Source organism: Schistocerca gregaria, chromosome 8 (assembly GCF_023897955.1).
Source record: "Schistocerca gregaria isolate iqSchGreg1 chromosome 8, iqSchGreg1.2, whole genome shotgun sequence".
Taxonomy (NCBI): Eukaryota; Metazoa; Arthropoda; class Insecta; order Orthoptera; family Acrididae; genus Schistocerca; species Schistocerca gregaria.
In genome coordinates, this window is record NC_064927.1 from 364,156,709 (window position 1) to 364,182,527 (window position 25,819).

The 25,819-nt window shown below is 41.5% G+C and overlaps 1 protein-coding gene across 1 annotated transcript in view; it reads right to left on the reverse strand.

The window, feature by feature from the left end:
- LOC126283997 (tyrosine-protein phosphatase non-receptor type 7-like) overlaps window positions 1–25,819 on the reverse strand; it is a 121,689-nt gene that overhangs the window by 90,152 nt on the left and 5,718 nt on the right. Inside the window, exon 2 of the mRNA XM_049982537.1 lies at window positions 16,009–16,145. Within this exon, the coding sequence (XP_049838494.1) occupies window positions 16,009–16,063 (55 nt within the window). The 5' untranslated portion in view covers window positions 16,064–16,145. The remainder of the gene's footprint in view (window positions 1–16,008; window positions 16,146–25,819) is intronic.

Consider the following 25,819-nt stretch of genomic DNA (forward strand, 5'->3'; position numbering starts at 1 on the left):
CGCGGACGGCGGAGAGAGCGGCCCGCGGGGGGAGGGGATTTCAATCGGCCGCCCGCCCTCAGGGGCTCAGTTCGTCAGCGCACCTGACGATGGCGACATGTCGGATCGCCGAAATATTGTGCCCGTTGGACATTATGAACCGGCAGTATACCCGTGGACTGTTCGAGCTACTTTTCTGTTGTTTTTCTGAATTTACATCCACATGATTATTGTGCAGTTCATACTTAAGTGTTTCGCAGATGGTTCTTAGAACCACTTTAAGGCCAATTCTGAATTCCTTAACATTTTCATTCGTGCTCTGATTTCTCTTATTTCATTACGATGGTATTTTCTCCCTAAGTAGGTAGGAGTAAAAAAAATATTTTCGGCTCCTGAGGTGAAATTGGTAACTGAAATTTCGTGAGAAGATGTCGCTGGAACGAAATACGAGGTTATTGTTGTATCCCTGATACACTCTCCGCTGTTTCGCAGTAGTACAAAACTGGCTGTCCTTGTTTCAATTTTTTCGACGTCCTCCCGTCAGTACCATCCAGTAAGGATCCCACTTCGTGCAGCGGTCTTCCAGAAGACGACGGTCAAGCTTAGTGTAGGCAGTTCCTTTAGCAGATATTTGTTCTGCTAATAAAACACGGTCTTTGGATCGCCTTCTCCACAAACTTTTAAATGATATGGTTCCAATTTAAGCTGTTGGTAATTGTGATCGCCAGGTATTTAGTTGAATTGACAACCTTCAGATTTGTATTGTTTCCCCTGTAACCGAAATTTAACGGATTATTTTTAATACTCTTCTGGAGGACCTTACCCTTTTTATTGCTCAATGTTAGCTGCCACACTTTTCATTATTTAGAGTGAATTGCACTTTTCGTCCCTAGCAGATATATCTTGTAAATCATTTTGCAATTCGTTTTGATCATGTGATGACTTTAATAGACGATAAGCGACAGCGTCGTCTACATGCGATGTAAGAAGCTTACTCAGACTAACTGTTTATGTAGATTAGGAACAGCAGAGGGCCTATAACACATTCTTGAAGAACACCAGATATCACTTTGGTTTCACCGGCCGGAGTGGCCATGCGGTTCTAGGCGCTACAGTCTGGAACCGAGCGACCGCTACGGTCGCAGGTTCGAATCCTGCCGCGGGCATGGATGTGTGATGTCCTTAGGTTAGTTAGGTTTAAGTAGTTCTAAGTTCTAGGTGACTGATGACCTCAGAAGTTAAGTCCCATAGTGCTCATAGCCATCACTTTGGTTTCACTGGATGACTAACGAACTGTGACCATTCTGAAGGAAATCACGAATCCATTCGAACAGCCGAGACTATGTTCCTTAGACACGCACTTTTATTAGAAGTCACTTGTGAGGAACGGTGTCAAAAGTCTTCTTGAAATCTAGAAATATGGAATCTACTCGAGATTCCCTGTCGACTGTGACTGAAGTGCCGGCGGTGTGGGGAGAAAGTCGAGATGACTGCACTGGTAAAGCTACAGTCAATTCCTTTCACGTTCCTTGTCCAGTCGTGTTTGCTGTTCTCAAACGCCAGTCTAATTGCTTAACCCCTGTATGGCCCTATCTGGTTGTAAGATACAATATTCCCCGTTGTGGAGTAACAGCATCGCAATAGAAATGAGCCAGTCGCAAAACAAAAGCTTCTTGTCGCTCTGTGAGCCGTGTTCAGATATTTGCTAAGACTAGTGGGTGCGAAAAGCAGTTGTCCAGCTTCGAACGTTCGGCCGACCCAGGATTTTAGCTTGTCAGATTCCATTTAGGAACTGTTGGTGTCCTCCATGTAGGCTAAAGATGTGTCACACAAAGAGGGCAATAGAGTGTCTGCTGAATACCCTATTGTCTAGAGTGACCTATCACCATAGGAAGTCTCACACAGGATATCTTATTGTATACCATTAGGTGATCTTCAAAAGTAGGTATTTGGTAGACCGTGTCCGCCCCGTTAGCTGAGTGGACAGCGCGGCAAAATGCGACGCCAAGGGGCCCGGGGTCGATTCCAGGCTGGGGCAGGAGACTTTCTGCGCTCAGGCTGTTGCGTTGTGTTGTGTTGCCCTCATCATCATTTCATCGGCATCTCCGACGTGCAAGCCGCCCAATATGGTGTCTAATGCAATAAGTACTTGCCCTCGGCGGCCGAACTTCCCCGTATAGGGGACTTCCGGCTCACAATTCCGTACGCTCATTTCTTTTCTCCTTTTTTTCCTTTTTTTTGTGCTTGACCGTAATTCGGCCACAGATCCCATAATCAGTGGCATCCGATACAGAGGAAACACAACAAATGATTTCAGACTGTGCACCCTTCGGCTCGAGTCCGATCCTTACAACCGCCCCATGTCTAATTTTTTTATCGCTCTCTTGTTTGGTTTTAGGAAATCAAACGGAGAACGCATTTGGCGACACCGTCTCTGACGAGCTGCTTGAATATGCGCTCGCAACGGCCTCACTGGCTAACTTCAGTGCCAGTTAAGCAAAGTGTCTCACATTTGACAAACACGTCGTTTGGCCCAGACGTGCAAATAAGCTTATGGTTCTACTGCAGTGTACGCAAATTCAAGCGGCCCGCCAGATACACTTAGCTGTTTTCATAGCGTGGATGACAGCGCACGAAACTTCTCAGCCCTTGACTCGAGTTCGATCCTTACTACCATCCCATGTCCAATTTTGTTATCGCTCTCTTGTTAGGTTTTAGGAAATCAAACGAAGAACGCATTTAGCAACATCACTTCTGACGGGCCGCTTGAATTTGCACGAGCAACGGCATGATTGGCTAACTTCCATGCTAATTAACTCGGCAACGGTGCAAAGTATCCAGTTTTTTTCTAAACAATTATTTCTCAACACAACCTACCCTGCAACACCTAACAAGCTTTTCAGACTGCTTCTGACCGCCCTGTGGAAATAATCTTATGGTTCTACTTTAGTGCACAAAGTGTTTTTCGATCATCACATATGTATGCATACATTTGTTGTTTTTGTTTTGACCTTGTGGATGACATCGGAAGTTCACTGAGGCTTTTTGCAGATGATGCAGTGGTGTACCGAGAGGTTGTAACAATGGAAAATTGTACTGAAATGCAGGAGGATCTGCAGCGAATTGACGCATGGTGCAGGGGATGGCAATTGAATCTCAATGTAGACAAGTGTAATGTGCTGCGAATACACAGAAAGAAAGATCCCTTATCATTTAGCTACAAAATAGCAGGTCAGCAACAGGAAGCAGTTAATTCCATAAATTATCTGGGAGTAAGCATTAGGAGTGATTTAAAATGGAATGATCATATAAAGTTGATCGTCGGTAAAGCAGATTCCGGACTGAGATTCATTGGAAGAATCCCAAGGAAACGCAATCCGAAAACAATGGAAGTAGGTTACAGTACGCTTGTTCGCCCACTGCTTGAATACTGCTCAGCGCGCTTCGTTACAGTATCATTTAGTAATCGCGAAAGCGTTACGGAGATGATAGATAAACTCCACTGGAAGACTCTGCAAGAGAGACGCTCAGTAGCTCGGTACGGGCTTTTGTTAAAGTTTCGAGAACATACTTTTACCGAAGAGTCAAGCAATATATTGCTCCCTACTACATATATCTCGCGAAGAGACCATGAGGATAAAATCAGAGAGATTAGAGCCCAGACAGAAGCATGCCCACAATTCTTCTTTCCACGAACAATACGAGACTGGAATAGAAAGGAAAACCGATAGAGGCACTCAAGTACCCTCCGCCACACACCGTCAGGTGGCTTGCGGAGTATGGATGTAGATGTAGATACCGGATGCCACTGATGCCCGAATACCGGTATGCAAATAAATGCTTTTGTAGTGCAGCTGATTGTATACAGCAAGATATTCCTTATCACTGTATGATAGCGTTTTGAAATGGTAGAATTCCTCAGACGACATTTCCATTTGGTATCGCTAATGACATACATATGGAGAAATGCAGTGTAGTGTGGACCATAAACGGAAGGTATTGTGTGGTAACCTATTACAGAATAAACCTTTGGAATTCATCACATTGATAATACAAGACGTTTCAGGATAGTAAAGCCTCGCAGAACGACGGGTCACACATGCAATAAGGTAGGTTTTCATTCCTGGGTTTCATGAGATGTCTGCAAGGTCCTCAGAACATCAACAGACATACATGTAAAACTTTATATTGAAATCACGTTGGAATAAACGTACAACTGGTGTTCAGTCCAGGCTGAAGAGTGGCTGCAACGTTGGAATTCCTCACGTGTATCAATTTACGTGGGAATATGGCTGTGATTGGATTCACCAAGTCATATATTTAATGTTGAAAATGAAGCATGGGCCCTTTAAATCTACACTGTTTTAGACGAGTTTTCGATGCCGATTGATCATATCAAACGAAGAATTTTATTACGTCGAAGTGTTTACATATCTATTCTATTTAGACCAACTCTGCAGCTTCACTTTAAATAGTGGCGTGATCAGAACTACTTCGGAGGTAAAACTGAAACTTCACTTTCGTTACTCAACAATCAAAACAAAAACAAAATATTGTCGACATTGACGCCATCTGTGACAGGCCGGGTAATTTTCTTCTCGTCCTGTCTGACGAAACGCTTACGTATCCACTTTCCGGAACGGAATTTACTGGTGTTATTCTCGAACTAGATTACTTGGGTAGTTACCTATAATGACAGTAGCAGGGTAAACGCAGGCTATAGCCACGAACAGTGCATATTATATGGACTGAATGAGTCACTGGCGAGGCGATTTCTGCAGCAGTTCAGACAGCAAGAAACTGCCAGAGGAGTGATTCATAGGCGCCGCTGTGTTCTGGAGACGGAGCAGCTTTCACCACTGTGGCCCTGGCCAGACACTCATTTGTGCTCCGTCAGGCAAAATACTTGCCATTGCGTGTTGCACTGATTGCGTGGTTTCCATGAAACTCTTTCATTCGCTGGCTCTTTCAAGTGCCCAAGATCCAAACTAGTTTTATGTACATAGGCACTCAGCACGGTAGCTGCGTTGAAGAAGTAAAATTATTTGAGATATTACAGCTTAAGTACGTTCTGCAACACACAGACTTGCTCTAAAATATCATATAACGTAAGAAAAAAAAGCAAACTACTCCAATGTGCTTGACAATACTGCGCACCATTTTCCGTGAACCTCGCAATAAGGAGTCAAGGAGCAGAAGAGTGGAGTATTATTAGCTTGTACTATCAAAATGTTCCGTATAATTATTTTCTATGTATTTGCATCCACAGTCATGCAGTATTTTATAAATGACAGATCGCCACTGCATTGTTATTAAATGTATTTATTTATTCGCGAATACGGCAATGCTTCGCAACTGCTGAATATGTATGGGAATTGGATATACGTCCTAATTTCCTCCTCCCCCTGTCTCTATCCCTCTCCTCCTCTCCCTCCCTTCCTCTATCTTACCCCTATCTCTTCCCATCTGTCAAACCGATCGTCACACTTTTTTAGTTGCGATTTTGATACAAAAATGTCATCCAGATTTGCGGCCCTTCTTGTGTATTTCCCAAACCTTTTCTTTCATGCCTTGTCCTGACAATTACGAAAACAACCCAGCCAAATTGGTCGAGCCGTTCTCAAGTGATGATCTTTCACACAAACAGCAAGTGACATTTATGTATATAGATTTACGATCGCGATTTCGTCTATTGCGCCATTCTATTGTACGAGATCTAACAATATAGGTATTGTTGTTAAAAGAACACTTCAGTTACAGGCAAAACATTCTGTACGTAGAAATTTACAAACACCAAACCATTTTTAAAAAAAAAAAAACTTATAACTCTTCCTGCCTCACTAGGAAGTATGTAAAAGCATATTCATGCTTCGTAAGAGAACATCGTCCTCGTGTCAAAGTTGTCATTTCCAGAAGATGTTCCATATAAACCGTTAAGGTTTGAGAGTGGAGGGAACTCGAACACTTTTTTAAGTTAGTGCGTCATGGGAAGGTGCCATCAAAACACACAATTAAAACAGAAAGTCTGAAGAGAAAGCACGCTTTTTTGTAAAATAGATCACAACGACGATCGAGAAATTATCAGCATCATCAGAAACAGCAGTCATTTGGAGTGATCTGTTACATAAGAGCCTTCCTCTACATGGAAACGACGATCGAGAAATTATCATCATCATCATCATCAGAAGCAGCAGTCATTTGAAGTCAACTGCTGCATAAACGCCTTCCTCCATAGACTTCCCCTTACTTTGTGGTCGACAGCTACACACGATCATGGAACGCTTATATATTTTATATTGTCATTTATTCACCTTCCATTAGTTCATCGTTTGGGCTTCTGTTATCGCTTGGAATCCAACGAAGAACTTCCGTCGCCCACCGACCATTCATTTACCTGTATACATGCCCCTCTCGCCTCCATCTCATTTTCATGACGATCATAATTACGGCCACTCTAGTCTGGCCCGTCCCTCCTAATAGTTTCTGACAAACGTCTCTCCATTTCTCACCGAGGACCCCTCCCCCCCCCCCCCCCCCCTCACCTCCCCAAGTTTATGAATGGTTTTCACATGGAAAGTTCATGGTTCAGTGCTGTAAGTGAAAACTGGTAATACACACTGCGATTAAGATTTCCTTTTCAGGCACATCACAAGCTTAGTTTAGCAAAGCTACATCAAGTTTAGCAAAGCCCACGCATGCCACTTTCACTCTTTCGTTTCTATTTCTTTTCGTGTCCATCCAGTAACTGTGTTTAACCGCCTATAATACGAAAAAATTATCCATTAGTTTGTTTTTGATATCTTATTTGTTTGTTCGTCCGTCAGGTTCCGTGGGACTAAGTCAGCCAGAGATACTTGGCTGTGGATAACGAGTTAGTACGCACATACTGTCTGATCGAAAATATACGGAAACCCCTATGTAATGCGAAAGTGACCACTAGATGTCACGCGAGGCACATTCGCCAGTATTGTCAACTGAGAAGCAGTAACAGCAAATTGTCATTTCGAACATGGACTCATTGGGTGTCGCCTGAGTAGCAAATCCGTCAGGGACATTTCAGCCTTTCTCAGGCTGCTCAAATCGACTTTTGGTAACGTACCTGTAAAGTGGAAACGCGAAAGAACAAACACAGCTGAACCAAGACCAGGGAGACCTCACGTACTGACGGATAGGTAACGTCGGCCATTGCGGAGGGTGGTTGTAAAAAGTAACGAGAAATCAGCGGAAGGAGTCACTCGAGATTCCAAAGCGTTATCACCAGTCAAGCCTGCATAACGACCGTTCATACACACTTAATTGCGAAGCGACGCCTGAAGCAGTGTAAAGACCAACGTCAATAGTGGGCGAAAGGTAGAGGTGAATCACGTTGCATCCAGTGGTAATCTGATGGAAGGGTCTGGGTTTGGCGAACGCCTGGAGAATGTCACCTGCCGTCACGTGCAATGCCAAAAGCACTATACGGAGCAGATGGTGTCACACTATGGGAGTGTTTTTCGTGGTTGCCCTTATTGCGCTTTAGAAAATACTAAATGCTGAAGGACGTCAAGCATTTTATAGCACTGTGTTCTGCGTATAGTAGAGGAACGGTACGGAAAGATAATATTTTGTATCAGTTTGCCAATGCACCGTGTGATAAAGCAGCATCTGTGATAATAACATTCCTGAAACGGAGTAGCATTCGAGGGATACCGACGTGAACCTAATGGGACGCCTTTGAGACGAGTGAGAAAGTCCGCTTCACTTCAGACCCCAGCCTCCAACATCACTGCCTTCTCTGGTTTGCTTTGGAACAGGCTACCATTAAGCCACAGACATTCAAACAACTCACTGAAAGCCGTCCTAAATGCGAAGGGTGGCCACAACAGTTGTCGGGCTGCTTTTGAGAAAATAATGTAGTTTACAGGATGCTGATTAGAAAATTTATAAACAAAGAATTAGAGAATTAATAAAACACGAAAAGCCAGAGAGTTTACTATTAAATAACACATTACAGAGAAAAGGTCTCAACGGCTGCGAGTAACTCCTGTACAGAAAAGAAGGAGAATGCAACATGGAAACCTTTCAGCTTGTATTTGATGAATGAGGACTCATCAGTCATTTTTTCTCATTTCCACTTGAAGTCTACTGAAAATGGAAGCTGCTAAATATTACACACTTATCTTTACAATGCTTAAAAATCATTATGGAAGTGTACATAGTTTTCGTGTTTTGTGTTCGCTGAATACTGCAGTTTTTTCTGAAAGAATCAATATTATCAACAACAAATCCAGTGATTGAATAATATCTATACGAATGCCAGAGTTAGAATTCTGTGAAATCTGAGCAGGGTCCTACACGACGTTCGTAAACTGATACAGATCAATCTGATCACCATTTTCTGAGCCAAGAATGTTCTTGGTGAGCGCATTTGTAAAATTGTTTTATTGCTTGTTGATGTTTAGCTGCACAAAGATAAACGGAACAATGTCAGTGTTCAGAAACGTTCCGTTAATACACATCTCTTCTTCGCTTTCCCATTTTGTGGACCTGATAGCTTCTCGTAATAATAAAAGTTGTGCTACTAAGTAATCTACTTGCTTGACCAAATTTTTACTTCTGACTTCTTTCCTATCCTGATGAAGTCTCATAAAGTTGACGTATTGGTTTATGTATTTTGCAGTATACTACCGTTATTTGAATCAGTACCTTTTTTTCCAAAAGCCATCGGTATATTTTGTCGAAATGGAGTGGAAGGATTTCTCGAAATGAGTCTCACTTTCACTCGTAGACCCCATTACGAGGAGTAGAAATATCTGCAGTGGAAAGATAGCAACGCACAATGCTATACGTAACTATACGCGGACGCCTTTACACAGACATGAGGTGACTGTATATCGTGCAGCTTCGTCAGACCAGACATTACGAACACAACTGATCACAAAGACGTAGCCACTTCCGATCTGTATTTGGAGTGGCTGCAACCTTTTGTTGCGCCTACATTGCACAATGTTCCACAGCTTTGCGACGTCGGGTTTCAACAGGGTGGTGTGACATCCCGCACAGCAACGCAATCGATAACAGCTGTGTGGCAAACATTCAGCAACAGTGTCATCTTAAGAATAATCGATGACATACTACAATATCAAATTATATCTCTGCTTGGGATTTTTCTGTGGCTCAACACAGCTATGCCATGGACACGGGAAGAACTAAAACAATCATCTGAATACGAAACTACAAGTCGTTATAACCACTTGAACTATTGGAGCGAGCACCTGGGGACCTCATCGTGAGATTAGACTAAAGAATAAGGCTACATCTACAGAGAGTAATATTATAACATCGGTAATTTAGATTACTTTTATATTTGTTTATTTATGTCAGTAAAATATTTTTTCGTAAGTCTGTTATGTTTCCCTGGATCCGCAACTGATCACTTGGCCTGTCAAGTACACGTTTGGTTTTTCTTACCATCCTGTGGTCAAGGTAGGCCAACAGCTAAACTGTAAACCCTGAAGTTAGAGAAACTTTCATCTATTCACGGTATAACGAGTAAGCGGAGAAGCGTGTAAAACAGGAATGAGTTAAATGTAGTGTAGCAAACACGTCAACTCCTTTTCGTGACAGTAGTCGGTTCATTTTTTTAACACTCTATACACTTTGTTATACAACTGAACAAAAGGTTCGGAAGTGTTTTACACAGAGAAATGGTGCATATTCAGTGAAGCTTTTCGACAGTAACTGCCTTTCTCGAACGCGCTATCCAGTGTATTTCACAGACAGTGTAAAGTTCCACTGAACTACGGAAGTCATTGGCACTCACTGTAATTCAACCCCCGGGAAAGAGTAAAGGTAACACTGATGAAATTTTGTCTGTGAAAGTTTTTGCGGCGTGTCTTCGCCAGATGGCAAGAGAGAGAGAGAGAGAGAGAGAGAGAGAGAGAGGGGGGGGAGGGAGGGAGAGAGAGAGTGGAGGGGGGGGGGGGGGAGGGAGAGCAGTTATTTCGAAACGTCGCGCTAACATTGCGGTTTAATACGTAATGGCACCCGTGAAGATTTTATTGCGCTGAAAAAAATAGTTGTTCAAGTAGTGCAACGTAATGATCGTATAGCAGAATATGGGAGAATCCTGGAAAACATGGAGATTAAAAATATCATCGTGGATTGTTAAGAGTAAGTCTTTACGATACATAACGAGTCTATTTTGACTATTTTTGAGACTTCCGAATCGTGCAGTTCGCCTTTGAACAACTGATATATTAACTGTACTTGAGAAGGTTGCAAAGGCAGATATATGCGAGAAGTATCATACAATCAGCGTACCAACTCATGCATGCGACCTGCTGACAAAAATAATATAACAAAGAAAGGGAAAGGAAGCTAAGGATCCGTTACACGACCATCAGTTGGGCTATAGGAAAGGTAATGACACCAGAAAGGCAGATCTCACGTTGTGCTTGGCCACGCAGGCAAGATTTTAAAAAATGAAGGCACCTTCATGTGATAGGTTCAGCTAGAAAAAAAGTTCGACGACGTGGATTGCCAGGGAAATAACAAATATAATTTTGATTGACGACCTAAATATAATACAAACAAAATGCTACAATTAAAAGGCATTCTTTACATTTTATAGATTGTCAGTACTAGTGCCATACAATATCTAAAATGATGGAGTCTACATCAAAACAATTCAATATTTAACACTGACAGTAGTTCTACTATCATAAGTTGTAACAGTTGCCATCGTTTGAAAATTGGTGACTGTCACTCATTTCAGTGGATATAAAACAATTTTTGGTCGAAGTTACACATTACCCTCTTTTAGCAAATCCTAGCGTTTATTAAATGCATGAGAACCAGTTTCAGTCGTGGAAGCCATATTCAGGTAAAACGTAAGAGAAACCCCATACATCCGAGGCCACAAATTTACAAAAAATGGTTCAAATGGCTCTGAGCACTATGGGACTTAACTTCCGAGGTCATTAGTCCCCTAGAACTTAGAACTACTTAAATCTAACTAACCTAAGGACATCACAGACATCCATGCCCGAGGCAGGATTCGAACCTGCGACGTAGCGGTCGCGCGAATTCAGACTGTAGCGCCTAGAATCGCTCGGCCACATCGGCGGGCTCAAATTTACAAATTTCGGGAGAAAATGTGCTCCCAAGACGTACTTTAAGTGGGAATACTTACGAATTCTTGAGCAATGTCGAGGAACGCTTATGGCCAGGTCTATATGGATAATGTCAAAAGTGGCCTAAAGAATGGGTTTAGTGCGTAATGGACTGTTGCTCCACGAGCAAAATCTTATTTCTCATTGTATACATGTGGAAAAACTCATACGTACCATTTATCGGTAGTGAAATCTATTTAAGGGCTCTTATTATACTGTTCATTTTAGTATATTTTGCTATAGGTTAGTTAATTAAAATATTTTTACTTATTTATTATTATAAATAAATATTCTTTATGTGTGCTTTTATTTTAATTGTTAGTTTAGTTTTGGTTTTAGTTTTTTAGCTTAGTTCCTTATTTTCTTTTATCTTTACTCTCCTGTAAACCCGGAAAATATAAACATTTTGTTATAAATAGCACAGGAGAGCAAGAGATGTATTCCGCAGAGGCGATCTCGTGGAAATTCCTCATCATTATCTGCTCCACCTTAAATCTCTAAAATCTTTACTCGATACGCAGATCGTTCGGCACAACTGTGTGCTATGTTGTTTGATGAGCCTCTATGATAGGTCCAACAATTTAACAAGTTAAAGTTTATTAATTCGGAGATAATCTCTCGACAAATTCTGACCGTGGAAAGAGCAGGTTCGCTCTATCGTTCCAAACTTCACTTTCGAGAGATCTACGTCTCGTAATATCTGTATCGTGATAATTAACTAATTTCGGTATGGAGATATACACACATTGAATACTTGATGTTAGTTATTGGATTTTATTTTGAGAAAAATCTATTTGAACATTTACTAAATGCCGTAATGGCGTCTCACAACAATTCTATAAAACAAATCTTTGGTTCAGTAAGATGCGTTCGTATCACAGAATGTCCGATTCTCGCAGTCAGTATATGCCTATCCCCACCATATCAATTCGTCGCACCCAATCCCAAGTTTCGCATACATTTGTTACAGAAAACGAAGCAATAGTACGGTGGATTTCAGCTATGAAAGGTATACCAGTTCAATGGTTTTAAATTGGGCAGGACGGAGTATGTGTCAATTCCTTGCAATCATAAACATACATAGAAGTGCTCAATAAGTGCTATCGTGTTGCATCAGCAATCCCAAATTCATACCAACGGTGGAATCTTCCCTATACATTTTCCTTTTATTTAACCTACTGAAAAGTTCTTCGTTTAGAAAAAAGTTTGCCCTAGTTCATACGCAATACAAAATGGAAGTTCTTCAAGTGTAACTAATTATTGTTGGGTAGATAACGTGTGGTGAATTGACACTTAATTAGGTTATTCATAAGTTTATCCTAACATGCGCAACGCATTAGTAAAATTCAACACTAAAACAACACTGAATACTGAACTAGAAATGATGTCGGTTTTCTAAAGGATTATCGGAAAAAGTCACGGTAATAGATCATTGCAAAAGTAACAGAAGTCAACACACACCTGGAAGAATCTATCTGGAAAAAGCTAAGGATTTCCAAAGCAACGGTACTACGAAGCAAGGATGATGCAGTAGCCGTGCGGCGTAGTGATGAAACTGGAACGGATTCCGTGACTCACCCTTCTGTTTTCATCGTAAAAGCAGACCTGTACACGAAATCTAATGAATCATTTACCTTAAGAAACCCACAGGGCCCTGGTGTTACTGAACAACGGTGTCATGTGACTATATGAGTATCTTGAGTAATTATGATATTCTTCCTATTATTTAGTGGGAAATCAACGTCTGCAACTTCCCCTGTGATCAGGGCCTGTACTGCATTGAAATCACTCTTGGACGTTTCAGTTTTGTTCCACAAGAATCAAAAACGTGATACGAAAATGCAGGACGATTTGTACTAAATTCTCGAATGAATCAGGTTCCGTTGTTAAAATAACTGTTTAGATGCTTTTACTATCAGTAGTAAAACGACCAGTGCGTAAATATATATCAGTTCGGTTAATTCCACCTTAATGTACTGTATTTTCGTAGGTACTTATTCATAAAATATTTATGTTTGTCATTAATAGAGGTCAATGCTCAGCACTGTTTTCAAAATTATCCTAAACATAATTTTATCGCGTATCATCTGACTTCTAAAAGGACTAAATTCATTTCAAAAGCACATACAGATAAAGTATTTTACTTCCCATTTCTACAATAAATATACAGAGTGATTCTTACTAATCTTTGAAAACTCCCAGAGCGACCTAGATGATACCGAGATAAGTAATTTGGTATAAGACACATGGGGCCAGAAAATTTGGGAAATACCCCAAAAGTGGATGACAAATGTTGAATATGTGACGTCACCAGATGACGTACCTCGCCGCACGTGCAGCGGTGGAGCCTGTCGGTCTCTCGCACCGCATCGTCCCTACTCAAGTGTTCATGTCGGCGTGGGTCAGGACCTACGTGCGCGACTGTAGCGCGTGGGGCTCACCGTTCGAGTCTTGCGTCTGGCTCCAAGTGTTTCTTTGCACTGCGTTTGACAGTTTCGTGTTTATATTGCGGTAAGGTCTATTACGTAATGTAGAAGTAGAATTCCTCGGAGTAGTGAAGTAACTTACATCACTTAATAAAAGCAAGTCTTCCGCTCCCGACTGTATACCAAATAGGTTCCTTTCATATTCTGGTGCAATATCTCCATACTTACCATTCATATACAAGCGTTTGCTCGATGAACAGTCCGTACCTAAAGACTCGAAAGTTACACAGATCACAGCAATATTTAAGAGAGGTAGTAGGAGTAATCCACTAAATTACAGGTCCATATCATTAACGTCGATGTGCTGCAGGATTTTGGAATATATATTGTGTTCAAACATTATTAATTACCTCGAAGAAAACTGTCTATTGACACACAGTCAACATGGGTTTAGAAAACATCGTTCCAGTGAAACACAACTAGCTCTTTATTCACATGATGTGTTGAGTGCTATTGACAAGGGATTTCAAATTGTTTCCGTATTTCTGATTTCGAAAGGCTTTTGACACCGTACCACACAAGCGGCTTGTAGTGAAATTGCGTGCTTATGGAATATCGTCTCATGGGATTCGTCATTTCCTATCAGAGAGGTCACAGTTCGTAGTAATTGACGGAAAGTCATAGCAAAACAGAAGTGATTTCTGGCGTTCCCCAAAGTACTGTTATAGGCAATTTGCTGTTTTTTATCTAGATAAACGATTTGGAAGACAATCTGAGCTGCCGTCTTCGGTTGTTTGCAGATGCGCTGTCGTTTACCGTCTAGTAAAGTCATCAGAAGATCAAAACGAATTGCAAAACGATTTAGAAAAGATATCTGTGTGGTGCGAAAATTGGCAGTTGTCCTTAAATAACGGAAAGTGTGAGGTCATCAACATGAGTACTAAAAGAATCTGTTAAAATTCGGGTACACGATAAACCAGTCAAATCTGAAGGCCGTGAATTCAACCTTGGAATTATAATTACGAACAACTTAATGGTTCAAATGGCTCTGAGCACTAGGGGACTTAACATCTATGGTCATCAGTCCCCTAGAACTTAGAACTAATTAAACCTAACTAACCTAAGGACATCACACAACACCTAGTCATCACGAGGCAGAGAAAATCCCTGACCCCGCCGGGAATACGAACAACTGAAATTGGAAGGAACACACAGAAAAGGCTAACCAAAGACAGCGTTTTATTGGCACGACACTTAGAAAATGTAACAGTTCTACTAAGGAGACTGCCTACATTACACTTGTCCGTCCTCTTTTAGAATACTGCTACGCGGTGCGGGATCCTTACCTGATAGGATTGACAGAGTATATCGAAAAAGTTCAACGAAGAGCAGCAAGCTTAATATTATCGCGAAATAGGCGAGAGAGTGTCACTGAAATGTACCGGTTTTGGGATGCACGTCATTAAAACAAAGGCGTTTTCCGTTGCAGAGGAATCTTCTCACGACATTCCAACCACCAACTTCCACCTCCGAATGCGGAAATATTTTGTTGGCGCCGTCCTACACAGGGAAATTCGAGCACCATGATAAAATAAGGGAAATCAGAGCTCGTACGGAAAGATATAAGTGTTCGTTCTTTCCACGAGCTATACGAGATTGGAATAAGAGAGAATCGTGAAGGAGGTTCAATGAATTCTCTGCCAGGCACTTAAATGTAGTTTGCAGAGTATCCATGCGGCTGTATATTATTTTATTTACCGTCCTCACGGTCTCAGCTGGTTAACTGCAAAACACAGTACGACGAAAACCTTGCAACCTACAAATTATACCGCTACCAGTAAATAGCCTTCGTGTTCTTCATTAAACAAAGTCTGTAAAGAAAAAAAAGGAGAAAAAGAAAGAACCACAAAATAATAACAGCTGTTGCTTGGTTACAGCGAGGTCATAAATTTTGTAACTTCTACGTTTACAACAGATTGAAAAGGTATTGACTAGTGGAGTGATGTGTAGCAGTACGATCGACAAGCTTAGTCGCCGCACATGCGCTGAGATACGTCTTCTGGAGACGTCACAAGTTCAATACTTGTAATCCACTTTTGGGGTATTTCCCGACATTTGTGGCTTTGTGTGTCGTATATTAAATTAAATATCTCAGCGTTATCTACGTCACTTTGTGGGTTTTTTAAACATTAATAAGAATCACCTTGTATATGTAGACGGAGATACCAGGACTCTCTTCTCATATGTAGTACCGTTGCACAGACACGGGCGAACGTTCCGCTTCTTTAATCGCGAAAGTGAATTTTGTACTGCTGCGCAAAATTGTCAGCCCAATGCGAGTGAAACAAACCACAACGTCTCAACATTTTGGCTCTAGTATGTTTCTCTGCATGATTTCTGAAGCTCTTCCAGACAATTTATCTTATTCTATTGTGACACAAAAAACTTACCTCTATAGTCACAGGCGTTTTCGTAGAGCACCGTGCTAACCCAAAAAAACAACATAGGCTACTCATTACAGATAGTAACCGGACCACAGTCTTTTCTTGTAATATTCTGCGAGTACCTTTTCTGCGTCTGTATATAGCTGAAAAGCAAATACAGCAAATAAATGATCAAAAGCAAAAACTGCAGCCAAAGTAAGTTAATCACACCCAACCTTTTATCTTAATTTAATACGCCCACGTACGTCCTCACTTATTCCAGTAGCAAATGTTTCTTTAAAAAATGAAAGATAACAATATTTGTAAAGCCTTAATTCACTGCAACAACCATGCGCAATATACTTCTTGCGGCAACTATATTAATCTTAGTGCAATAGAAAGTTAAAAAACCAAATATTTTCGGCAGTAATATCATGAAGCATCGCTGAACATCACATCTGGTAGTAATACGAGACTGAGTCTTCTCGTTATAGAAGTGTAAACAATCTTTTAATAATCGCGGGAGTTTACTGCAAGCTCAGCCGCTGGTCAGATAGATGTACGTACTCCAGTTTTGAGTCAAGGAAAGGGAATTATTTGCAGCACTTCTGTTACTGCAACTAAGTTCGATTAGCGAACGATACTAGAGCGGTGTAGGAGACGACACTTTGTCTGATGAACCTTACATAATCTTTATGTATAGTACCAGAGCTTTCATAACTTATATTTTTACACGCATGTCACAACATAGTGCAACAAACACTGTGCCAAAGTCGAGTTCGTGAAGAATGATCAGGCATACGGGAATTCGAAATATCCTACATCATATATTGGTACTACACAAAAAATTGAAAACTATTCAGCTTGTACTGCGGACATGCATGTTTTGTAGCTCATTCGAATATTTCCTTCGACAACGAAGCCTGATATCTTGTTGACTCGAAAACATGAGCTGACTGCCCAGAGGCCACATCTCCGGCCAGCAGTGTTGGGTCATTATGGCTCAGCCAGCCACCACTTGGGTGACGTCACAGAGGTGAAGCTAGTTCTTACCAGCTAACGATTGCGTGTTCTCCCAGGTGCTTTGTTCTGTAACGAATGAGAGCTGCTACTGACAGGCCGCTTTCACTGCCATTGACTTTACGAAGAGAAGAATGTTGTTAATTCTACGTTGATTGCATGTAGCTTGTGAGACACGAACGACAAATTGCGTGCAGGGAAGACGAGGCCAATTCCTTCTATACCGCACAGTTCATAAAAGCTCGAAAAGATCTTCTAGAACGGAGCTCTAATTCGCTTCTGTTTTACGACCGGGGAATGACAAAACATTTTTAAGTCAGGACGTTGGTGTTGTGAAACTTAAGGCTGGCGAACGATCTCGACCTTCGAGAATAGCTTGTTTTTGGCGTTTATTATGTCTCCGACTTGAAGAATGCTTCGATGTTGTGTGTGATGTGTTGTGTTACACGCATTTCTGAGCGACGGCTTCTACTCAAAAAAGAATGCAAATAGCAAAACTCTTAGCAAATTGACGGTAACTGACTATGATTAGCCCGCATCTCGTGGTCGTGCGGTAGCGTTCTCGCTTCCCGCGCCCGGGTTCCCGGGTTCGATTCCCGGCGGGGTCAGGGATTTTCTCTGCCTCGTGATGGCTGTGCTGTCCTTAGGTTAGTTAGGTGTAAGTAGTTGTAAGTTCTAGGGGACTCATGACCTAAGATGTTAAGTCCCATAGTGCTCAGAGCCATTTGAAACAATTTTTTTTGACTATGATTAAAATTACAAAAAGGAGTGGATACTCTAATAAAAGTCATAGGAGTGGAAGATTAATAAGAACTTTACTGTACTTCTGCTTCTGTTAAACTGTTACGCCACAAAAAATCTTTTATAGAATTCCATGTCTGAGGCTAGCGCATATTTCTTGCACACTGGACTCGCGTTCGGGAGGACGACGGTTCAAACCGGCGTCCGGCCATCCTGATTTAGGTTTTCCGTGATTTCCCTTAATCGCTGCAAGCAAATGCGGGATGCTTCCTTTGAAAGAGTGCGGCCGATTCCCTTCTCCATCCTTTCCTAATCCGATGGGACCGGTGACCTCACACACACACACACACACACACACACACACACACACACACACACACATCAATCACTGAATCAATCATACTTCTTGACAGGCTTCATTACATCTTTATATTTGTCATATTTAACTAGTAGAGGCCCTTCATGAAGCTTTTTCTCAGGAAAAGTCAATGTAGTTGGGACTTTCTGAGTGATGAAACTGTGATACATTAGTTGTGATAATGATGCAATACAGCGAACTACATGCTTGTGTGCAGTGGAGTACTCGAAGAACCTGTACTATGAACATCTCGTTATCAGTACCGTCAATGTTAGACGGAAGCAACTTTTCTGTGTGGAACAAGAAGTCTAAAAACAGATCTTGTGTAACATCAACCACAGTGTGCTTCTTGGATGTATATCAGATGCCAAAATCTTATTACTGTTTGGTCCAATGACAAAGCAAGCCCCGGGCGCGACTGGTTCTTGCCCGAAACACCCGACGTCGATAAGCCCATTCCTTATATTGCTCTTAATTAGTCCCATGCACCTCATTCTTGTACCACAGGATAGATCAATTTTCAAACTATGAAATGATAGCAAAATATCATTTTCGGTCAAAAGTAGATATATGTGTTTATTGCAACAATGCCTCGATTTGCTAAACAACATCACCCTTCTAAGATAAAAAGCTACGCTAAATATTCCATACGCACATTTAAGTACAGAAGAAAGACACTCTGCTAGCTGGTGCCGGGGTGGAACACTTCCCCTTGGTACTGTGTATCGTCGCACCATTTGCTTTAGATGCACATAACATGTACAAGAAGTTCTCGTGCAAGTCAGGTCTCACCACAAAGATACAGGCATTTTGTAGTTTCCCTAAAAGATTATAGGCGAGTGCTCTGAATAGCCCACGGCCTATTCCCCGATTATCTTTTTTCTGTCTGAGCTCTGTTCCTTAATAAAAGCAGAATATTTTTTTTAGAGACGATGCTACCTACATGAATGAGTGTAAAAGTGATGAAAAAGTGGTCAAACAGTGCAACTACTTCAAAATCACTAGTTGGTTCGAGTTGGATTGACAGCTCCGGATGCTTCTGTTGTTCATTGTATTGGTGGGTGATTACCGTGGTATTTACTTTCTATGTTCCATACTGTCCTTCAGTCAGATAGCTTGTCTGGTGTCGGTGAGTGCAATGTTATATTTGGATTGTTGTTAATGATGATAATGATGGATGGCACACAGAAGCCAACGAATTAACGTACCCATCCAAAGCATGTGTTACTACCAAGTGTCACAGGTCCTAAGTTCACGGTATTTCAAATCGCTTTGCACTTACGTGGGACTGTAGGCCCGAATTATGTTGATCAGGAACATTACACCTCCTCCTACACTCTCTTCGCCGGCCATATAATAGCAATGAAAATATCTTCCAGCATCAGGATTCGAGTCGGCTACCTCCGAGGAGAGTATATCCCACAGTACTGCTTTAGTGACCTCAGCTGTTTTTCCCTCCCGCGTGCCCTTCTCACTCTCGCCATTTTACGCCAGCATGTGCTAAAGTTATTTTGGCGTGTTTTGAGAACTCCTCACGGAATCAGTTCTAGAATGAAGTCAGCAGCGTTTAACATGTTGTTGTTGTTGTGGTCTTGAGTCTTGAGACTGGTTTGATATAGTTCTCCATGCTACCCTATCCTGTGCAAGTTTCTTCGTCTCCCAGTACCTACTGCAACCTACATCCTTCTGAATCTGCTTAGTGTATTCATCTCTTGGTCTCCCTCCACGATTTTTACTCTCCACGCTGCCCTCCAATGTTAAATTTGTGATCTCTTGATGCCTCAGAACACGTCCTACTAACCGGTATCTTCTTTTCGTCAAGTTGTGCCACAAACTCCTCTTCTCCCCAATTCTATTCAATACCTCCTCATTAGTTATGTGATCTACCTATCTAATCTTCAGCATTCTTCTGTAGCACCACATTTCGAAAGCTTCTATTCTCTTCTTGTCCAAACCATTTATCGTCCATGTTTCACTTCCATACATGGCTACACTCCATACAAATACTTTCAGAAACGATTTCCTGACACTTAAATCTATATTCGATGTTAACAAATTTCTCTTCTTCAGAAACGCCTTCCTTGCCATTGCCAGTCTACATTTTATATCTTCTCTACTTCGACCATCATCAGTTATGTTGCTCTCCAAATAGCTAAACTCCTTTACTACTTTAAGAGTCTCATTTCCTAATCTAATTCCCTCAGCATCGCCCGACTTAATTCGACTACATTCCATTATCCTCGTTTTGCTTTAGTTGATGTTCATCTTATACTCTCCTTTCAAGACACTATCCATTCCGGTCAACTGCTGTTCCAAGTCCTTTGCTGTCTCTGACAGAATTACAATGTCATCGGCGAACCTCAAAGTTTTTATTTTTTCTCCATGGATTTTAATACCTACTCCGAATTTTTCTTTTGTTTCCTTTACTGCTAGCTCAACGTTTAACACAGCCGTCTGGAAATTAAGTTCCCTTTTGGAAGTGATGGTAGAGGAAGTAAGTAATTAAAATTTTTCTCCAGAGTGTTCCTACAACTATTCCATAGGGAAGAACTGGTTTTCTTAGAGAAAAGATATGACTTTCTTCGCTGGTTTACCTGCACTTCATGTAAAAAAAAAAAAAAAAAAGAACAGACAGTTTGGAGTTCGACTTGCTTACAAGCTTAATCATGTATATAGGCAATGATGAGAATTCCGTGTGGCTCAGTGGTCTGGTATGAGTCTTACAACTGGATGCCCCTTCGGTGTCTTGTGTGTTCCTAACCTACCCACTTACGCGACCGGAGAAAGGGGATCAACAGTTTAACATGGAACCCGAACCACGTGTTGTTTCTGGCAACTCCTCACAATGTTAGGAGGTGAAGGCTAGTTTAAACGAAAACCTGTGGCCCGGCCGAGGTTCGACGTCTCGGTTTCTAAGCATGCATTTTAGCGCTTTTATTCCTTTGGTTATCTTTTATTAATAGTCACGTGATCCGTGAAATATCCACATTTGAACACAATAATACAGTATGGAAAAGTGAAAGATGCTGCAGCTGAAACATCCTCTTCAGCTTTAATGCTGTTTTCTCAGCCGCGGTGGGTGGTAGGGGGGGGGGGGGGGGGGGAATGGTACTTACCGCCTGAGGAGTAAAATGAAAATTTCTGATGGGTAAAAATTAAACGATTCCATTCTGTTTTAGTTATGTAACTAAATTATTTTCAGATAATCATTAGTATTGTTATCACTGTTTTGTAAGACTATCATATTGATTGTATAAGTTATCAATAATTTCTTTTTCTCAGTTAGTAGCGTGGAGGTTACAGGTTCCTCACTCAGGCCACCTCTGCTTTGTCCCGCACATCGCTGATGATAAAAGTGAGACATATACGTAACAAATGCTAAATATCTCAAGAAAGTGTCTTCTCTAAGTTGCAGATAGTAACTGCAGTAGTTCAGAAATTGCTTTTACACGCTTCGAGACAGATAAATGAATTAATTGACAGCACAACATAGCAGTAACTACATAATGGTCGCTATAGTACTGTACACAATGTTATTCGTATTACTATTGTTATTATTATTAGAGTGGTTGGACACAAGGCATTAACAGCCTGAAGTCGTCCAATTTCTGCCAGTTCAAAAGTAAGGATTGCAGCCACGCAGTGAGTTACGAACAGTAAGTATAGTGCACACATCTGACACTGATTTTAAATGAGATTGCAGTGTGCAGATCAAGCAAGTGCCGCAATGGAGAGGAGTAATGCAGGGGAAGCGTGTTTCGTAACAAGTGTGTACCCTCAATGTGCGTAGTTAGCTTTCTTCTCTGAGAAGGAGTTGTGGGTAACACTTGGTATGCACCACGAATTCCTTCGTCATTCATTCTAACACACACACACACACACAGACACACACACACACACACACACACACACACACACACAAACACACACTATATACCATTCATCTTTCATCATTTTAAAAGTAAAAGTGTTCCAAGAAAAGAGTCTTTCATTCTACGGTTTAGTCAAGTTGATCATAACGTGAAGGAAGGGGAGGGGGAAGGGAGTGGCGACAGACGGCTGGATGGACAAGGGGGGGGGGGGGGGGGGAGGTTACTAGCTAATATCTGACTGCACTCAGGGGTAATAGCCTAAGAAAGCTTGGGAACCACTGTTCTAAACGAACAGCCCTCTGCAGGTTCGCCCTCCCACATGTGGGTGACATGGTATTGCCGAACAGCCAGCACAGGCTATAACACTCTTTGCGTGACTAAATACTGTAGTGATCCCGAAACATCGTGGGCATTTTACATCCATGACATATGAATTAGGTCGTTGCACAAGTATTTGCAATTTACGTTTCCTCTTCTCCTCTGCTGGTGACAGATGCAGCAAATCCTTGGCAAGAGCCGGCCGGGGTGGCGGAGCGGTTCTAAGCTCTACAGTTAGGAACCGCGCGACCGCTACGGTCGCAGGTTCGAATCCTGCCTCGGGTATGGATGTGAGTGACGTCCTTAGGTTAGTTAGGTTTAGGTAGTTCTACGTTCTAGGGGACTCATGACCTTAGAAGTTAAGTCCCATAGTGCTCAGGGCTATTTGAACCATTTGAACCTTGGCAAGAGGACTGTTGCCTGGCACTCAGATAACCGGGAAAACAAACTCGCTAGACCGCCATGTCCGACATGCGTGTTGATAGTACATCTATAGTTTTGATGATAGAGTGTGTGTGTGTCAAAATATGTGAGATGTATGGCCATATCTTTTGACTTCGTTGATTTAGACGCTTAAGTCATTTACACCAATGAAGGATCGCAGACTTCAGCGTCTAGCATAAATTTCAGCTTCATACCTATAACCGTTTCTGACAAGAAGGGATCTTAGACGGACGAACGACGAAGTGATCCTGTGAGGGTTCCGTTTTTACCGATTAGGGCACGGAACCTTACAAATAGGAAAACATTCATGTTGAAAAGCAAAATGATTCTCTATCTTCCAAGAAAGCGAAAAAGAAGAAACACCAATTAAAAATAATGAACTAGTCCTACAAAACGGCGCAAGTCAAAAAGCTATGGAGACAGATGGTGATTTGCTGCAGTGACCCCATGTATCATCTTTTGTAACCCGGTACAAACGCATTTAATGTCCCCCATAGGCAGTGATGTCAATAGAGACGGGCTGGACATAGACGAGTGAAGGAATTAGTCCCGTCCTTGTGAAATGTCAGTTCCATTATCAGTCCACACCAAAACAGAAACTGTTACAGACGAAGAACCATCTCACCTTAACAAGGAAAGAACATCGACCTTGGATGTATTGGTGAAAATATTCCAGTATTCGCTGGAATGATTTATGATAATTACATAAAATGTACATGAAAACGATCAGTCCGAGCTTCAAACATCGTTGCACCCAAACACTAACTAGCGCACAATGTTAAACATTGCAACACCTCGCTCTGTTTACACGCCACGGCAGCCAACGGCGCTCTCTGTTGTCCGCAGGTTGTTGATCTTGGCAGCTGTCCTTGGCAGCAGCTGTACGAACCGTGAAGAGGTAATCACGGGTGACCCTTGACACGGTGCCTGCGGCTGCGGAGATGTAGAACACCATGAGGCAGGCACCAGTGATATCCGGGTGTAGTGAGCTCTCATACGACGCTTGGGAGAAAGTTTCTCGACCTATCTGTCAAAACTATATTACAGGTAAAATAATACACTAACTCTTTTTTTTTAATTTTTCGGAGTAGCCTCAATTTAGGTCAATGTATTTTTCTTCAGCACTTTCACAGTATGTTTAATCGATTGAAGGCGTTTCTAGTGGGTCTGTAGAATACCCATCAAAGATTTCTGTAACCTCTTGATTGGTCTAAAAGTATTTTGTAGTTGCGAATGCCATTCAGTGTTGGATAGATGGAAGTCAGTAGACTGATCAAAGGGTGGACGGACCAACGATTTGTACTTCAAATCCTTCACTTTACACTATTTTTGCGTCACGGCCTTTGACGTGGGCTAAAAAAAATGGTTCAAATGGCTCTGAGCACTATGCGACTTAACGTCTGAGGTTATCAGTCACCTAGAACTAATTAAACCTAACTAACTTAAGGACATCACACACATCCATGCCCGAGGCAGGTTTCGAACCTGCGACCGTAGCAGTCGCTCGGTTCCAGACTGGCCGGCGACGAGGTCTCACGTCACTCATTTTTCCATCTGTTGGTTCAGAAATTACATGTAGTATTCACCAGATCTTGCAACGACATTATGCACTAGGTCATTTATATACAGATTTACCTTGACGAACCCAAATAACTTTCCGTTCATAAGCTTAAATAAAAAAAAAAAGAACTGTGTCGACCAAGTGATGTTTAGCTACCGAATAGACTTCAATCAGCATGATTACGTTTCTTGTACCTTCATTCCTTATGAAGATATGAACAGCAGTACGGCTTTTTTTTAAATAGCAGCCTTTTTTTTAATGCACCAATTCATTTTGACGATTTGCTCTCTGTATAAGTTAATAATAGTTTTGGTTGAATGCAAAGTTCGCAAATGTGACAATCAGTTTTATTTAATACTTATTGACCTATATGAAATTCTTCAGCAATAATGCCACTATCACACAGCGAGAGAAACGCATCATTTAGAAGGTGGTAATATGAACTTTCTAAGGCACCGCTATTGTGGTAAGACTTCGTTGCACGCTAAATAAAGGGTATAGATAAGTCACCAACAAATACCTGAGCCAGTCTGTATCAACCACCAACCGTCAATATTGTTTAGTGCGGCTGAGGTGAGGCGAGGCGATACCTGAGGCGAATGACCGGTCATTTGTAATAATTTCTTGCACGTAGTATGTGCAAGACACATTACAATGATCGGGGTCTAATCTCACCCAATACTCGTTCCTCCATTACCTCTCTTCACAATGGTCTGCCGACTTCGATACTTCAGCGAAAACGAACTGAAACTGTGTTAATTTTTACACAAAGAAGTCAATACTCACACTGGGAGAATTTACGTTGAGAACAATAACAAAAGGTTTATCACATATGTTTTACATTTAGTTGTAAGATAGAAACCAACAAACATGAGATGAACTTACAATATGCGTCTGCTCGCTAAGTCGGGACGAGGAAGAAGACGTGTGAAAATTATACAGCTCTACACTACAAGACAAGCGAAAAACAACTTTAAGTGTGTGTTTGTTTCAGCCACGGCCAGATTTTATGTCGCTTACTTCCTCTGGTATTGCTTTTACATTATATGGTTCTGAAGTTACAGAGATTCGCGAAAAACATTTATGGTTTCCAACAAAATAAAACACAAATATACGCTAGACGCAGTTTCCTACTAAATGTTAGAAGAAAAGTAAAGCGTTTGCGTAAGTAATGCTTAACTTCCTCCCCTCAGGCCTGTTCAGAAATACGAGAGGCATTTGAAAAGTCCGTGCAAAAATAAAAACTACTCACATGTTTGGGGTAAACCTTTTTTATTTTTCGACATAGTTCCTTTTAGACTAATACACTTCGTCCAAGGTTACTCTGATTTGCTGATCCCTTCAGAATAATAGGAATTGTCCAAGTCTGCAAAACAGCTATTAGTTGCTGCAATCACCTCCTCGTTTGAATAAAATCTTTGTCCCACCAGCCATTTCTTCAAATTCGGGAACAAATAGTAGTCTGAGGGAGCCACGCCTGGAGAACAGGAGGGGGGGGGGGGGGGGGGGAGGATGTGAAACGAG